This window comes from Carcharodon carcharias, unplaced genomic scaffold, assembly GCF_017639515.1.
Source record: "Carcharodon carcharias isolate sCarCar2 unplaced genomic scaffold, sCarCar2.pri scaffold_1144_ctg1, whole genome shotgun sequence".
Classification (NCBI taxonomy): Eukaryota; Metazoa; Chordata; class Chondrichthyes; order Lamniformes; family Lamnidae; genus Carcharodon; species Carcharodon carcharias.
In genome coordinates, this window is record NW_024471002.1 from 1,311 (window position 1) to 18,149 (window position 16,839).

The window sequence follows — 16,839 nt, forward strand, 5'->3', positions numbered from 1 at the left end:
CCATTGACCAGAAACTGAACTGGACCCAGCCATATAAATACTGTGGCTACAGGAGCAGGTCAGGGGCTGGGAATCCTGCAGTGAGTAACTCACCTCCTGACTCCCCAAAGCCTGTCCACCATCTACAAGGCACAAGTCAGGAGCGTGATGGAATACTCCCCACTTGCCTGGATGAATGCAGCTCCCACAACACTCAAGAAGCTCAACACCATCCAGGACAAAGCAGCCCCGCTTGTTTGGCACCACATCCACAAACATTCACTCCCTCCCCCACCGACACACAGTAGCAGCAGTGTATGTACCATCTACAAGATGCACTGCAGGAATTCACCAAGGCTCCTTAGACAGCACCTTCCAAACCCACGACCTCTACCATCTAGAAGGACAAGGGCAGCAGACACATGGGGAACACCACCACCTGGAAGTTCCCCTCCAAGTCACTCACCATCCTGACTTGGAAATATATCGGCCGTTCTTTCATTGTCGCTGGGTCAAAATCCTGGAACTCCCTCCCTAACAGCACGGTGGGTGTACCTACACCACATGGACTGCAGCGGCTCAAGAAGACAGCTCACCACCACCTTCTCAAGGGGGCAACTAGGGATGGGCAATAAATGCTGGGCCCCGGCCAGCGACGCCCACATCCCGTGAATGAATAACACAAAGTCAGGCCCCAGGAAGTGCAGAAATAAAAGGACATAGAAACAGGTGGGAGGTTAAGTGAGGCCAGCTCACGTTATAATAAATCTCATTGTACATATCACACAGTTTAAATAGGATATCAGCCTTCCTCTCTGGGACGCAGATACGTTACACACATACACAGTGACATGGCTTAAATCACCGACAGTTTAAAGACCAGTTTTGGAATTGAATATTGGGAGTCACTTCGATTGCTACAGGCCCAGAGCCTAACCTGGACCTTTCTTGACTCAGAGCAGCTTCTCTAAGTCATTCTTTCTCAGGCCTATATCCAGACCGCAAGCTCAAATTGGTGGTGCAAAAGTTTTCAGGGGAGCCCCAGGCTGTGTAGGCCTCGGCTGGAGGGAGCAGCCGTTGCCATGGAAGCCAGTAGGCCTCGCTGCACTCTAGACACCTCCCCTTGTCAGGCCCGATCCCCCTCCTCGGGCAGGGGCTCTCCCCCCAGGTCGATGGCGTTGTCCCGGAGGAGCCTGCGGTCGCCCCTGGTGGGGGGGCTTTCCTGCTCGGTGGGCTTGTAGACGAAATGGTAGTAGCCAGAGTCATCCTGGCCTTTCAGCTCGGCCTTGATCTGCTGCGGCTGGGAGTCAGGCGCCAGCTGTCGCCATCTGTCGTTCACCACCAGGAACAGGCCGTGCTCCCTGGGGTCCTGGACCTTGAACTTCTCGGCACACAGACGGCACAGCTTCTCGGTTGTCTCCGCCGGCTTCAGCACGATTGTCTTGGCGGTGCAGCCGTTGTCCGGGTCGTGGTAGGCCACGCGCAGGAAGTTCTGAGGAGGGAGAGAGAGAGAGGAAGAGAACTCGTATTCCGACAGGCCCCATCACTACCTCGGGATTCACACAATAACTTCGCAAGGCTCCTGTCCACCATCTACAAGGCACAAGTCAGGAGTGTGATGGAATACTCCCCACTCGCCTGGATGAGTGCAGCTCCCACAACACTCAAGAAGCTCAACACCATCCAGGACAAAGCAGCCCCGCTTGATTGGCACCCCATCCACAAACAATCACTCCCTCCCCCACCGACGCACAGTAGCAGCAGTGTGTGTACTATCTACAAGATGCACTGCAGGAACTCACCAAGGCTCCTTCGACAGCCCCTTCCAAACCCACGACCACTACCATCTAGAAGGACAAGGGCAGCAGACACATGGGGAACACCACCACCTGGAAGTTCCCCTCCCAGTCACTCACCATCCTGACTTGGAAATATATCGGCTGTTCCTTCACTGTCACTGGGTCAAAATCCTGGAACTCCCTCCCTAACAGCACAGTGGGTGTACCTACACCACATGGACTGCAGCGGCTCAAGAAGACAGCTCACCACCCCCACCTTCTGCCCACCTGGATGGACAAGCTTGGCACTAGGCCCAGGATGCAGCCTGTTTCCCGCTCTGCCTTGGGGGGGGTGGGTTTCAGGACCCGTTGAGGGGAAGCGTGATGGGATAAGCACTGACCTGGAAGTCGTTGACCGAGGGCATTGGTTCATAGGTCCTCCTTCTCTTGTGCCACTGCTTCAGCGACTGTCTGATCTCATTACTGATCCCAACCACAACCTGATCCACATGGAAATTCTGGAGCTCAACCATGCTGGCGTACAGGCTGGTGAGGTAGTACCCACCTGAGGGGTAAAAGAGGCAGACAGGGTTTAATTTACAATAGCACTGAGGGATTTCAATAAGAATAAATGAGATTTACAAATGGAGACACAGATACAGAAACAAGGCTGTGATGTGAAACCCTTTCCAAACACGGGTTAGACCCCAGCAGGAGGATCCTGTCCAATTCTGGGCCCCACACTTTAGGAAGGATGTCAAGGTCTCAGAGAGGGTGTGGAGGAGATTTACTAGAACGTTCCCAGGGATGAGAGGACCTCAGCTCATGTGGAGAGACTGGGAGAAGCTGGGATTGTTTTCCTTAGAGCAGAGAAGGTTAAGGGGGAGATTGAATCGAGGCGTTCAAAATCAGGAAGGGTTTGGATAGAGTGAATGAGGAGAAAGCGTTTCCAGTGTCAGGAGGGTCGGTAACCAAAGGGAAACAGATTGAAGAGAATCGGTAAAAGAGCCAGAGGGGGATATGAGGAGAATGTTTTTTTGACACAGCGAGTTGTTGGGTTTTGGAAGGCGCTGCCTGAAAGGGCAGTGGAAGCAGATTCAATAGGAACTTTTAGAAGGGGGGGAATTGGATAAATACTCAAAAAGGAGAAATTTGCAGGACTGTGGTGGGGAGAGAGAGAGCAGGGGAGGGGGAGTGGGACTAATTGGATAGATCTTTCAAAGGGCCAGCACAGGCACAGTGGGCTGAATGGCCTCCCTCTGCTTCTCTGATCGAATGGAAGGTGTGCTTTCGATGTCTATTTACACACAATTACTGGGTGTCTCCCCTCCTGGAGAACAAAGGAACCCAGAAGCTGTCAACCACATTGTCCAATCAGCAGCTCTGGATATTAACCACCCCAATGACGGGCTGACCTCAGGGGTCCTGAATGTAAAGTGGGTAAGTCGCAGAAACAGGCCATTCAGCCCATCTGCTGGTGATCCTGCCCTACCCGAGCCTCCCACCCCCTCTCAATCTCCCCCCCATCACCATATCCTTCTATCCCTTTCTCCCTCATGTGTTTATCCAGCTTCCCCCTTAAATGTATCGATACTGTTCACCTCGACCACTCCCTGTGGGAGCGAGTCCCACATTCTCCCCACTCTCTGGGTGAAGGAGTTTCTCCCGAATTCACGGTCGGATTTATTTAGCGACTGTGCTAAATCGGGATCAATCTCTGGCTCCCCAGAAGTCTCTGACAGATAGGGAAGGATTCCCGACGACAGTGCGTCGAGTTAGCGGACGGGGAGTTGGAGGGTGGAGGATCCCTCGCTCCATGGGCAGGATTTTCCCCTCGTCTGGCGGGGGTGTCTCGGCGCTGCCAAGGTGGGGAGCGAGCGCTGACAGAAAGCTGGCCCCCGGGGAAAGCTGAGTGCCGCTATTTCACGCTCGCCACACCGAGCTGAATCTCCTGGGACCTTGGGTGTGAGCAGGGAGGGGTCGAGGCTCAGGAGGGGGCCATTCAACCCCTTACTGCCATTCTGTTCGTCACGCTCTCACGGGATGTGGGCTTCGCTGGCTGGGCCCAGCATTTATTGCCCATCCCTAATTGCCCCCTTGAGAGGGTGGTGGTGAGCTGCCTTCTTGAACCGCTGCAGTCCGTGTGGTGTAGGTACACCCACAGTGCTGTTAGGGAGGGAGTTCCAGGATTTTGACCCGGCGACAGTGAAGGAACGGCCGATATATTTCCAAGTCAGGATGGTGAGCGGCTGTGGGTCTGGAGTCACATGTAGGCCCAGACCGGGTAAGGAGGGCAGATTTCCCTCCCTAAAGGGGACATTAGTGACCCAGATGGGTCTTTCCAACAATCGATGATAGTTTCATGGTCACCGTCACTGAGACTAGTTTTCAATTCCAGATTTATTAACTGAATTTAAATTCCACCGGCAGCCCTGGTGGGGTTTGAACCCACGACCCCAGAGCATTAACCCGGGTCCCTGGGTTACTGGCCCAGTGACATTACCAGAACATCACTGTCTCCCAGATATCAGTGCACTCAATCCCAGCTTGGGTCCATATCCCTTCAATAACATTCATTGAGAAGTTCAGGGCCTGACATTGACCTGATATCACCCCAGCAAAAACTGCTTACCTTCTCCCATCAGCTCTGACTGGTCCAGTAACTCCATCATATACTCCACTTCCATAATGAGCTCCGGCATGTCACACTCCGCGATGACATAGGACAACATGGGGAGGAACTCATCAGCACCACAGGGTTCACCTTGGGGCAGACAGAGATAGAGAGACAGGCAGTTAGACAGGGCCATGAGATCACTGTCACACAACAACCATTAGCACATATCCATTGTGCTGCACCTACCCCGCCTTAACCAACACAGGGGGCAGAGAGGGGACATGCTGTACCTGTCCTGGGAGTGTTTGATGGGGACAGTGTAGAGGGAGCTTTACTCTGTATCTAACCCCGTGCTGTACCTGTCCTGGGAGTGTTTGATGGGGACAGTGTAGAGAGAGCTTTACTCTGTATCTAACCCCGTGCTGTACCTGTCCTGGGAGTGTTTGATGGGGACGGTGTAGAGGGTTTACTCTGTATCTAACCCCGTGCTGTACCTGTCCTGGGAGTGTTTGATGGGGACAGTGTAGAGAGAGCTATACTCTGTATCTAACCCCGTGCTGTACCTGTCCTGGGAGTGTTTGATGGGGACAGTGTAGAGAGAGCTTTACTCTGTATCTAACCCCGTGCTGTACCTGTCCTGGGAGTGTTTGATGGGGACGGTGTAGAGGGAGCTTTACTCTGTATCTAACCCCGTGCTGTACCTGTCCTGGGAGTGTTTGATGGGGACTGTGTAGAGGGAGCTTTACTCTGTATCTAACCCCGTGCTGTACCAGTCCTGGGAGTGTTTGATGGGGACAGTGTAGAGGAGCTTTACTCTGTATCTAACCCCGTGCTGTACCTGTCCTGGGAGTGTTTGATGGGGACAGTGTAGAGGGCGCTTTACTCTGTATCTAACCCCGTGCTGTACCTGTCCTGGGAGTGTTTGATGGGGACAGTGTAGAGGGAGCTTTACTCTGTATCTAACCCCGTGCTGTACCTGTCCTGGGAGTGTTTGATGGGGACAGTGTAGAGGGAGCTTTACTCTGTATCTAACCCCGAGCTGTACCTGTCCTGGGAGTGTTTGATGGGGACAGTGTAGATGGAGATTTGCTCTGTATCTAACCCATGCAGTAACTGTCCTGGGAGTGTTTGAGGCGGACAGTATTGAGAGAGCTTTACTCTGTAACTAACCCCGTGCTGTACCTGTCCTGGGAGTGTTTGATGGGGACGGTGTAGAGGGAGTTTTACTCTGTATCTAACCCCGTGCTGTACCTGTCCTGGGAGTGTTTGATGGGGACAGTGTAGAGGGAGTTTTACTCTGTATCTAACCCCGTGCTGTACCTGTCCTGGGAGTGTTTGATGGGGACGGTGTAGAGGGGCTTTACTCTGTATCTAACCCCGTGCTGTACCTGTCCTGGGAGTGTTTGATGGGGACAGTGTAGAGGGAGCTTTACTCTGTATCTAACCCCGTGCTGTACCTGTCCTGGGAGTGTTTGATGGGGACAGTGTAGAGAGGAGCTTTACTCTGTATCTAACCCCGTGCTGTACCTGTCCTGGGAGTGTTTGATGGGGACAGTGTAGAGGGAGATTTACTCTGTATCTAACCCCGTGCTGTACCTGTCCTGGGAGTGTTTGATGGGGACAGTGTAGAGGGAGATTTACTCTGTATCTAACCCCGTGCTGTACCTGTCCTGGGAGTGTTTGATGGGGACAGGTGTAGAGGGAGCTTTACTCTGTATCTAACTCCGTGCTGTACCTGTCCCTGGGAGTGTTTGATGGGACAGTGTAGAGGAAGCTTTACTCTGTATCTAACCCCGTGCTGTACCTGTCCTGGGAGTGTTTGATGGGGACAGTGTAGAGAGAGCTTTACTCTGTATCTAACCCCGTGCTGTACCTGTCCTGGGAGTGTTTGATGGGGACAGTGTAGAGGGAGCTTTACTCTGTATCTAACCCCGTGCTGTACCTGCCCTGGGAGTGTTTGATGGGGACAGTGTAGAGGGAGATTTACTCTGTATCTAACCCCGTGCTGTACCTGTCCTGGGAGTGTTTGATGGGGACAGTGTAGAGGGAGCTTTACTCTGTATCTAACCTCGTGCTGTACCTGTCCTGGGAGTGTTTGATGGGGACAGTGTAGAGGGAGATTTACTCTGTATCTAACTCCGTGCTGTACCTGTCCTGGGAGTGTTTGATAAGGACGGTGTAGAGGGAGATTTACTCTGTATCTAATCCTGTGCTGTACCTGTCCTGGGAGTGTTTGATGGGGACAGTGTAGAGGGAGTTTTACTCTGTATCTAACCCCGTGCTGTCCCTGTCCTGGGAGTGTTTGATGGGGACAGTGTAGAGGGAGATTTACTCTGTATCTAACCCCGTGCTGTACCTGTCCTGTGAGTGTTTGATGGGGACAGTGTAGAGGGAGATTTACTCTGTATCTAACCCCGTGCTGTACCTGTCCTGGGAGTGTTTGATGGGGACAGTGTAGAGGAGCTTTACTCTGTATCTAACCCCGTACTGTACCTGTCCTGGGAGTGTTTGATGGGGACAGTGCAGAGGGAGATTTACTCTGTATCTAACCCCGTGCTGTACCTGTCCTGGGAGTGTTTGATGGAGACAGTGTAGAGGGAGATTTACTCTGTATCTAACCCCGTGCTGTACCTGTCCTGGGAGTGTTTGATGGAGACAATGCTGAGGTAGCTTTACTCTGTATCTAACCCCGTGCTGTACCTGTCCTGGGAGTGTTTGATGGGGACAGTGTAGAGGGAGATTTACTCTGTATCTAACCCCGTGCTGTCCCTGTCCTGGGAGTGTTTGATGGGGACAGTGTAGAGAGAGCTTTACTCTGTATCTAACCCCGTGCTGTACCTGCCCTGGGAGTGTTTGATGGGGACAGTGTAGAGGGAGATTTACTCTGTATCTAACCCCGTGCTGTACCTGTCCTGGGAGTGTTTGATGGGGACAGTGTAGAGGGAGCTTTACTCTGTATCTAACCTCGTGCTGTACCTGTCCTGGGAGTGTTTGATGGGGACAGTGTAGAGGGAGATTTACTCTGTATCTAACTCCGTGCTGTACCTGTCCTGGGAGTGTTTGATAAGGACGGTGTAGAGGGAGATTTACTCTGTATCTAATCCTGTGCTGTACCTGTCCTGGGAGTGTTTGATGGGGACAGTGTAGAGGGAGCTTTACTCTGTATCTAACCCCGTGCTGTCCCTGTCCTGGGAGTGTTTGATGGGGACAGTGTAGAGGGAGATTTACTCTGTATCTAACCCCGTGCTGTACCTGTCCTGGGAGTGTTTGATGGGGACAGTGTAGAGGGAGATTTACTCTGTATCTAACCCCGTGCTGTACCTGTCCTGGGAGTGTTTGATGGGGACAGTGTAGAGGGAGCTTTACTCTGTATCTAACCCCGTACTGTACCTGTCCTGGGAGTGTTTGATGGGGACAGTGTAGAGGGAGATTTACTCTGTATCTAACTTCGTGCTGTACCTGTCCTGGGAGTGTTTGATGGAGACAGTGTAGAGGGAGATTTACTCTGTATCTAACCCCGTGCTGTACCTGTCCTGGGAGTGTTTGATGGAGACAATGCTGAGGTAGCTTTACTCTGTATCTAACCCCGTGCTGTACCTGTCCTGGGAGTGTTTGATGGGGACAGTGTAGAGGGAGATTTACTCTGTATCTAACCCCGTGCTGTCCCTGTCCTGGGAGTGTTTGATGGGGACAGTGTAGAGAGAGCTTTACTCTGTATCTAACCCCGTGCTGTACCTGCCCTGTGAGTGTTTGATGGGGACAGTGTAGAGGGAGCTTTACTCTGTATCTAACCCCGTGCTGTACCTGTCCTGGGAGTGTTTGATGGGGACGGTGTAGAGGGAGCTTTACTCTGTATCTAACCCCGTGCTGTACCTGTCCTGGGAGTGTTTGATGGGGACAGTGTAGAGGGACCTTTACTCTGTATCTAACCCCGTGCTGTACCTGTCCTGTGAGTGTTTGATGGGGACAGTGTAGAGGGAGCTTTACTCTGTATCTAACCCCGTGTTGTACCTGTCCTGGGAGTGTTTGATGGGGACAGTGTAGAGGGAGATTTACTCTGTATCTAACCCCGTGCTGTACCTGTCCTGGGAGTGTTTGATGGGGACAGTGTAGAGGGAGATTTACTCTGTATCTAACCCCGTGCTGTACCTGTCCTGGGAGTGTTTGATGGGGACAGTGTAGAGGGAGATTTACTCTGTATCTAACCCCGTGCTGTACCTGTCCTGGGAGTGTTTGATGGGGACGGTGTAGAGGGAACTTTACTCTGTATCTAACCCCGTGCTGTACCTGTCCTGGGAGTGTTTGATGGGGACAGTGTAGAGGGAGCTTTACTCTGTATCTAACCCCGTGCTGTACCTGTCCTGGGAGTGTTTGATGGGGACAGTGTAGAGAGAGCTTTACTCTGTATCTAACCCCGTGCTGTACCTGTCCTGGGAGTGTTTGTTGGGGAAGGTGTAGAGGGAGCTTTACTCTGTATCTAACCCCGTGCTGTACCTGTCCTGGGAGTGTTTGATGGGGACAGTGTAGAGGGAGATTTACTCTGTATCTAACCCCGTGCTGTACCTGTCCTGGGAGTGTTTGATGGGGACAGTGTAGAGAGAGCTTTACTCTGTATCTAACCCCGTGCTGTCCCTGTCCTGGGAGTGTTTGATGGGGACAGTGTAGAGGGAACTTTACTCTGTATCTAACCCCGTGCTGTACCTGTCCTGGGAGTGTTTGATGGGGACAGTGTAGAGGGACCTTTACTCTGTATCTAACCTCTTGCTGTACCTGTCCTGGGAGTGTTTGATGGGGACAGTGTAGAGGGGGATTTACTCTGTATCTTACCCCGTGCTGTACCTGCCCTGGGAGTGTTTGATGGGGACAGTGTAGAGGGATTTTTACTCTTTATCTAACCTCTTGCTGTACCTGTCCTGGGAGTGTTTGATGGGGACGGTTTAGAGGGAGTTTTACGCTGTACCTAACCCTATGCTGTAGCTGTCCTGGGAGAGTTTGATGGGGACAGTGAATAGGAAACTTAACTCTGTATCTAACCCCGTGCTGTACCTGTCCTGGGAGTGTTTGATGGGGACAGTGTAGAGTGAGCTTTACTCTGTATCTAACCCCGTGCTGTACCTGTCCTGGGAGTGTTTGATGGGGACAGTGTAGAGGGAGCTTTACTCTGTATCTAACCCCGTGCTGTACCTGTCCTGGGAGTGTTTGATGGGGACGGTGTAGAGGGAGCTTTACTCTGTATCTAACCCCGTGCTGTACCTGTCCTGGGAGTGTTTGATGGGGACAGTGTAGAGGTAGCTTTACTCTGTATCTAACCTCGTGCTGTACCTGTCCTGGGAGTGTTTGATGGGGACAGTGTAGAGGGAGATTTACTCTGTATCTAACCCCGTGCTGTACCTGTCCTGGGAGTGTTTGATGGGGACAGTATAAAGGGAGATTTACTCTGTATCTAACCCCGTGCTGTACCTGTCCTGGGAGTGTTTGATGGGGACAGTGTAGAGGGAACTTTACTCTGTATCTAACCCCGTGCTGTACCTGTCCTGGGACTGTTTGATGGGGACGGTGTAGAGGGAGCTTTACTCTGTATCTAACCCCGTGCTGTACCTGTCCTGGGAGTGTTTGATGGGGACAGTGTCGAGAGAGCTTTACTCTGTATCTAACCCCGTGCTGTACCTGTCCTGGGAGTGTTTGATGGGGACAGTGTAGAGGGAGATTTACTCTGTATCTAAACCCGTGCTGTACCTGTCCTGGGAGTGTTTGATGGGGACAGTGTAGAGGGAGCTTTACTCTGTATCTAACCCCGTGCTGTACCTGTCCTGGGAGTGTTTGATGGGGACAGTGTAGAGGCATCTTTACTCTGTATCTAACCCTGTGCTGTACCTGTCCTGGGAGTGTTTGATGCGGAGAGTGTAGAGGGAGATTTACTCTGTATCTAACCACGTGCTGTACCTGTCCTGGGAGTGTTTGATGGGGACAGTGTAGAGGTAGATTTACTCTGTATCTAACCCCGTGCTGTACCTGTCCTGGGAGTGTTTGATGGGGACAGTGTAGAGAGAGATTTACTCTGTATCTAACCCCGTGCTGTACCTGTCCTGGGAGAGTTTGATGGGGACAGTGAATAGGAAACTTAACTCTGTATCTAACCCCGTGCTGTTCCTGTCCTGGGAGTGTTTGATGGGGGCAGTGTAGAGGGAGCTTTACTCTGTATCTAACCCCGTGCTGTACCTGTCCTGGGAGTGTTTGATGGGGACGGTGTAGAGGGCGCTTTACTCTGTATCTAATCCCGTGCTGTACCTGTCCTGGGAGTGTTTGATGGGGACGGTGTAGAGGGAGCTTTACTCTGTATCTAACCCCGTGCTGTACCTGTCCTGGGAGTGTTTGATGGGGACAGTGTAGAGAGAGCTTTACTCTGTATCTAACCCCGTGCTGTACCTGTCCTGGGAGTGTTTGATGGGAACAGTGTAGAGGGAGATTTACTCTGTATCTAACCCCGTGCTGTACCTGTCCTGGGAGTGTTTGATGGGGACAGTGTAGAGGGAGCTTTACTCTGTATCTAACCCCGTGCTGTACCTGTCCTGGGAGTGTTTGATGGGGACAGTGTAGAGGGATTTTTACTCTGTATCTAACCCCGTGCTGTACCTGTCCTGGGAGTGTTTGATGGGGACTGTGTAGAGGAAGCTTTACTCTGTATCTAACCCCGTGCTGTACCTGTCCTGGGAGTGTTTGATGGGGACGGTGTAGAGGGAGCTTTACTCTGTATCTAACCCCGTGCTGTACCTGTCCTGGGAGTGTTTGATGGGGACGGTGTAGAGGGATTTTTACTCTGTATCTAACCCCGTGCTGTACCTGTCCTGGGAGTGTTTGATGGGGACAGTGTAGAGGTAGCTTTACTCTGTATCTAACCCCGTGCTGTACGTGTCCTGGGAATGTTTGATGGGGACAGTGTAGAGGGAGCTTTACTCTGTATCTAACCCCGTGCTGTACCTGTCCTGGGAGTGTTTGATGGGGACGGTGCAGAGGGGACTTTACTCTGTATCTAACCCCGCGCTGTACCTGTCCTGGGAGTGTTTGATGGGGACAGTGTAGAGGGAGATTTACTCTGTATCTAACCCCGTGCTGTACCTGCCCTGGGAGTGTTTGATGGGGACAGTGTAGAGGGAGCTTTACTCTGTATCTAACCCCGTGCTGTACCTGTCCTGGGAGTGTTTGATGGGGACAGTGTAGAGGGAGATTTACTCTGTATCTAACCCCGTGCTGTACCTGTCCTGGGAGTGTTTGATGGGGACAGTGTAGAGAGACCTTTACTCTGTATCTAACCCCGTGCTGTACCTGTCCTGGGAGTGTTTGATGGGGACAGTGTAGAGGGTTTACTCTGTATCTAACCCCGTGCTGTACCTGTCCTGGGAGTGTTTGATGGGGACAGTGTAGAGGGAGATTTACTCTGTATCTAACCCCGTGCTGTACCTGTCCTGGGAGTGTTTGATGGGGACAGTGTAGTGTGAGCTTTACTCTGTATCTAACCCCGTGCTGTACCTGTCCTGGGAGTGTTTGATGGGGACGATGTAGAGGGAGATCTACTCTGTATCTAACCCCGTGCTGTACCTGTCCTGGGAGTGTTTGATGGGGACAGTGTGGAGGGAGCTTTACTCTGTATCTAACCCCGTGCTGTACCTGTCCTGGGAGTGTTTGATGGGGACAGTGTAGAGGGAACTTTACTCTGTATCTAACCCCGTGCTGTACCTGTCCTGGGAGTGTTTGATGGGGACGGTGTAGAGGGAGATTTACTCTGTATCTAACCCCGTGCTGTACCTGTCCTGGGAGTGTTTGATGGGGACAGTGTAGAGGGTTTACTCTGTATCTAACCCCGTGCTGTACCTGTCCTGGGAGTGTTTGATGGGGACAGTGTAGAGGGAGATTTACTCTGTATCTAACCCTGTACTGTATCTGTCCTGGGAGTGTTTGATCGGGACAGTGTAGAGGGAACTCTGCATTTCTTACCTCCTGCTCCTTTTACTCTCTCATAAATGAGTTTACAGGCTTGAAGGAGATAGTTGACTTTCTTCACTGGAGAATACGCTTTCTGCATCATGACAAACTTCTGTTTGACCCTCTCGATGGCCCCTGTGTCCAGGGCACCAGCTCGCACTCCCAGGCACTGTGGTCCATTCTGCCTCACCAGTTGTGTGTTGTCTCTGATCTGCTGGAGTGATCCATCGGCAGTGTGGAACTCCCGCAGACTGCCCTCGATGGTCTGGCGCAGGGGCTTCAGCACGCTCTTGTGCATGGCCACCTCTAGGAGGTGCTCTGTATGGAGGCAAGTAGAGGCGGTCAGTGAGGTGAACTATCGGGGTTGGTGATGGGGGTGTCACCTCCTCCACCCCTACAACCCTCCCTATCCCTGTAATCTCCACCAGTCCCTGCAACCCTTCCTATCTCTGTAACCTCCTCCAGCCCCTACAACCCTCCCTATCTCTGTAACCTCCTCCAGACCCTATACCCCTCCCTATCTCTGGAACCTCCTCCAGACACTACACCCCTCCCTATCTCTGTAACCTCCTCCAGCCCCTACAACCCTTCCTATCTCTGTAACCTCCTCCAGCCCCTTCACCCCTCCCTATCTCTGTAACCTCCTCCAGCCCCTACAACCCTCCCTATCTCTGTAACCTCCTCCTGCCCCTTCACCCCTCCCTATCTCTGTAATCTCCTCCAGCCCCTACAACCCTCCCTATCTCTGTAACCTCCTCCAGCCCCTACACCCCTCCCTATCTCTGTAACGTCCTCCAGCCCCTACACCCTCCCTATCTCTGTAACCTCCTCTAGCCCCTACACCCCTCCCTATCTCTGTAACCTCCTCCAGCCCCTACAACCCTCCCTATCTCTGTAACCTCCTCCAGCCCCTACAACCCTCCCTATCTCTGTAACCTCCTCCAGCCCCTACAACCCTCCCTATCTCTATAACCTCCTCCACCCCTACAACCCTCTCTATCTCTGTAACCTCCTCCAGCCCTTACACCCCTCCCTATCACTGTAAACTCCTCCAGCCCCTACAACCCTCCCTATCTCTGTAATCTCCACCAGTCCCTGCAACCCTCCCTATCTCTGTAACCTCCTCCAGCCCCTACAACCCTCCCTATCTCTGTAACCTCCTCCAGACCCTATACCCCTCCCTATCTCTGTAACCTCCTCCAGACATTACAACCCTCCCTATCTCTGTAACCTCCTCCAGCCCCTACAACCCTTCCTATCTCTGTAACCTCCTCCAGCCCCTTCACCCCTCCCTATCTCTGTAACCTCCTCCAGCCCCTATAACCCTCCCTATCTCTGTAACCTCCTCCAGCCCCTACACCCCTCCCTATCTCTGTAACCTCCTCCAGCCCCTACAACCCTCCCTATCTCTGTAACCTCCTCCAGCCCCTACACCCCTCCCTATCTCTGTAACCTCCTCCAGCCCCTACAACCCTCCCTATCTCTGTAACCTCCTCCAGCCCCTACACCCATCCCTATCTCTGTAACCTCCTCCAGCCCCTACAACCCTCTGTGATCTCGGCGCTCCTCCAATTCCAGCCTCTGGAGCATATTCTGGTGGTGTGGGGGTGGGGATCGTGGTGGGAGTGGATGTGGGGTGGGGGTTGGGGTATGGGAGGCCCTGGGTGTGGGGCTGGTTGTGGGGGCGGGGGTGGGGGTGGGGAGCGGGGGGTTGGTGTGGGTGTTTTTGATGGGGTGGGGATTGGGTGTGGGGGGTGGGGGTGGGGGTGGGGTAGGGGTGGGGCTGTGGGTTTGGGTGGGGGTGGGGTAGGGGTAGCAGTGGGGATAGAGGTGTGTGTTAGGGTGGGGTAGGGCATGGGGATGTGGGTGTGGGTGTGGGTGGGTGTGGGGGTGGGTGTAGGGTAGGGGTGGGGCTGGGTTTTAGGGTGGGGGTGGGGTGGGTGTGGGGGGTGGGGGTGGGGAGCGGCTGGTGGTGGGGATGGGTGTTAGGGTGGGTGTGGGGGGTGGGGGTGTGGATCGGGGTAGGTATGGGGGTGGGAGTGGGGGTGGGTGTTAGCGTGGGGGTGGGGGTGGGTGTTAGGGTGGGGGTAGGTATGGGGGTGGGAGTGGGGGTGGGTGTTAGCGTGGGTGTGGGGGTGGGTGTTAGGGTGGGGGTAGGTATGGGGGTGGGAGTGGGGGTGGGTGTTAGGGTGGGGGTGGGGGTGGGTGTTAGGGTGGGGGTAGGTATGGGGGTGGGAGTGGGGGTGGGTGTTAGCGTGGGTGTGGGGGTGGGTGTTAGGGTGGGGGTAGGTATGGGGGTGGGAGTGGGGGTGGGTGTTAGCGTGGGGGTGGGGGTGGGTGTTAGGGTGGGGGTAGGTATGGGGGTGGGAGTGGGGGTGGGTGTTAGCGTGGGTGTGGGGGTGGGTGTTAGGGTGGGGGGTAGGTATGGGGGTGGGAGTGGGGGTGGGTGTTAGCGTGGGGGTGGGGGTGGGTGTTAGGGTGGGGGTAGGTGTGGGGGTGGGAGTGGGGGTGGGTGTTAGGGTGGGGGTAGGTGTGGGGGTGGGAGTGGGGGTGGGTGTTAGGGTGGGGGTAGGTGTGGGGGTCAGGGTGGGGGTGGGTGTTAGGGTGGGGGTAGGTGTGGGGGTCAGGGTGGGGGTGGGTGTTAGGGTGGGGGTAGGTGTGGGGGTGGGAGTGGGGGTGGGTGTTAGGGTGGGGGTAGGTGTGGGGGTCAGGGTGGGGGTGGGTGTTAGGGTGGGGGTGGGGGTGGGTGTTAGGGTGGGGGTAGGTATGGGGGTGGGAGTGGGGGTGGGTGTTAGCGTGGGGGTGGGGGTGGCTGTTAGGGTGGGGGTAGGTGTGGGGGTGGGAGTGGGGGTGGGTGTTAGGGTGGGGGTGGGGGTGGGTGTTAGGGTGGGGGTAGGTATGGGGGTGGGAGTGGGGGTGGGTGTTAGGGTGGGTGTGGGGGTGGTGTTAGGGTGGGGGTGGGGGTGGGTGTTAGGGTGGGGGTAGGTATGGGGGTGGGAGTGGGGGTGGGTGTTAGCGTGGGGGTGGGGGTGGGTGTTAGGGTGGGTGTGGGGGGTGGGGGTGTGGATCGGGGTGGGTGTGGGGGTGGGGGTGGGGAGCGGGGGTGGGGGTAGGTGTGGGGGTGGGAGTGGGTGTGGGTGTTAGGGTGGGGGTAGGTGTGGGGGTGGGAGTGGGGGTGGGTGTTAGCGTGGGGGTGGGGGTGGGGGTGGGTGTTAGGGTGGGGGTGGGGGTGGGTGTTAGGGTGGGGGTAGGTGTGGGGGTGGGAGTGGGGGTGGGGGGGGGGTGGGGGTGGGGGTCAGGGTGGGGTCAGGGTGGGGGTGGGGGTCAGGGTGGGGGTGGGGGGGGTCAGGGTGGGGGTGGGGGTCAGGGTGGGGGTCAGGGTGGGGGTCAGGGTGGGGGTGGGGGTGGAGGTGGGAGTGGGGGTGGGTGTTAGCGTGGGGGTGGGGGTGGGGGTCAGGGTGGGGTCAGGGTGGGGGTGGGGGTCAGGGTGGGGTCAGGGTGGGGGTGGGGGTCAGGGTGGGGGTCAGGGTGGGGGTCAGGGTGGGGGTGGGGTCAGGCTGGGGGTGGGGTTAGGCTGGGGGTGGGGGTCAGGGTGGGGGTCAGGGTGGGGGTGGGGGTCAGGGTGGGGTTGGGGGTCAGGGTGGGGTCAGGGTGGGGTCAGGGTGGGGGTCAGGGTGGGGGTGGGGGTCAGGGTGGGGGTCAGGGTGGGGGTGGGGGTCAGGGTGGGGGTCAGGGTGGGGGTGGGGGTCAGGGTGGGGGTCAGGGGGGGGTGGGGTCAGGGTGGGGGTGGGGGTCAGGGTGGGGGTCAGGGTGGGGGTGGGGGTCAGGGTGGGGGTCAGGGGGGGGTGGGGTCAGGGTGGGGGTGGGGTTAGGCTGGGGGTGGGTGTCAGGGTGGGGGTCAGGGTGGGGGTGGGGGTCAGGGTGGGGTCAGGGTGGGGGTCAGGGTGGGGTTGGGGGTGGGGGTCAGGGTGGGGTCAGGGTGGGGTTGGGGGTGGGGGTCAGGGTGGGGTGGGGGTGGGGGTCAGGGTGGGGGTCAGGGTGGGGGTCAGGGTGGGGGTGGGGGTCAGGGTGGGGGTCAGGGTGGGGGTGGGGGTCAGGGTGGGGGTCAGGGTGGGGGTCAGGGTGGGGGTGGGGTCAGGGTGGGGGTGGGGTTAGGCTGGGGGTGGGGGTCAGGGTGGGGGTCAGGGTGGGGGTGGGGGTCAGGGTGGGGGTCAGGGTGGGGTCAGGGTGGGGGTGGGGGTCAGGGTGGGGTCAGGGTGGGGGTCAGGGTTGGGGTGGGGGTCAGGGTGGGGGTGGGGGTGGGGGTCAGGTTGGGGGTCAGGGTGGGGGTCAGGGTGGGGGTGGGGTCAGGCTGGGGGTGGGGTTAGGCTGGGGGTGGGGGTCAGGGTGGGGGTCAGGGTGGGGGTGGGGGTCAGGGTGGGGGTCAGGGTGGGGGTGGGGGTCAGGGTGGGGGTCAGGGTGGGGGTGGGGTTAGGCTGGGGGTGG

At 55.7% G+C, this 16,839-nt stretch overlaps 1 protein-coding gene across 1 annotated transcript; it reads right to left on the reverse strand.

The window, feature by feature from the left end:
* Positions 1-711: 711 nt before the first annotated feature.
* Positions 712-12,734, reverse strand: LOC121275168 (ras and Rab interactor 2-like). The gene is made up of 4 exons (XM_041182586.1): positions 12,367-12,734; positions 4,390-4,521; positions 2,159-2,322; positions 712-1,471 (listed from the first exon to the last, which is right to left on the reverse strand). The coding sequence occupies exons 1-4, from the start codon at positions 12,650-12,652 to the stop codon at positions 1,106-1,108; spliced, it is 948 nt and encodes a 315-aa protein (XP_041038520.1). The 5' UTR covers positions 12,653-12,734; the 3' UTR covers positions 712-1,105.
* Positions 12,735-16,839: the final 4,105 nt, after the last annotated feature.

What these genes read in the sequence shown, in the direction of transcription:
- LOC121275168 (XM_041182586.1), bottom strand. Translation starts at nt 12,652, where the DNA reads ATGCACAAGAGCGTGCTGAAGCCCCTGCGCCAGACCATCGAGGGCAGT. An exon ending in GTCAGAGCTGATGGGAGAAG is followed by an intron (nt 2,323 to 4,389) that starts GTAAGCAGTTTT and finishes TTTACCCCTCAG; the next exon opens with GTGGGTACTACCTCACCAGC. An exon ending in CCTCGGTCAACGACTTCCAG is followed by an intron (nt 1,472 to 2,158) that starts GTCAGTGCTTAT and finishes CTCCCTCCTCAG; the next exon opens with AACTTCCTGCGCGTGGCCTA.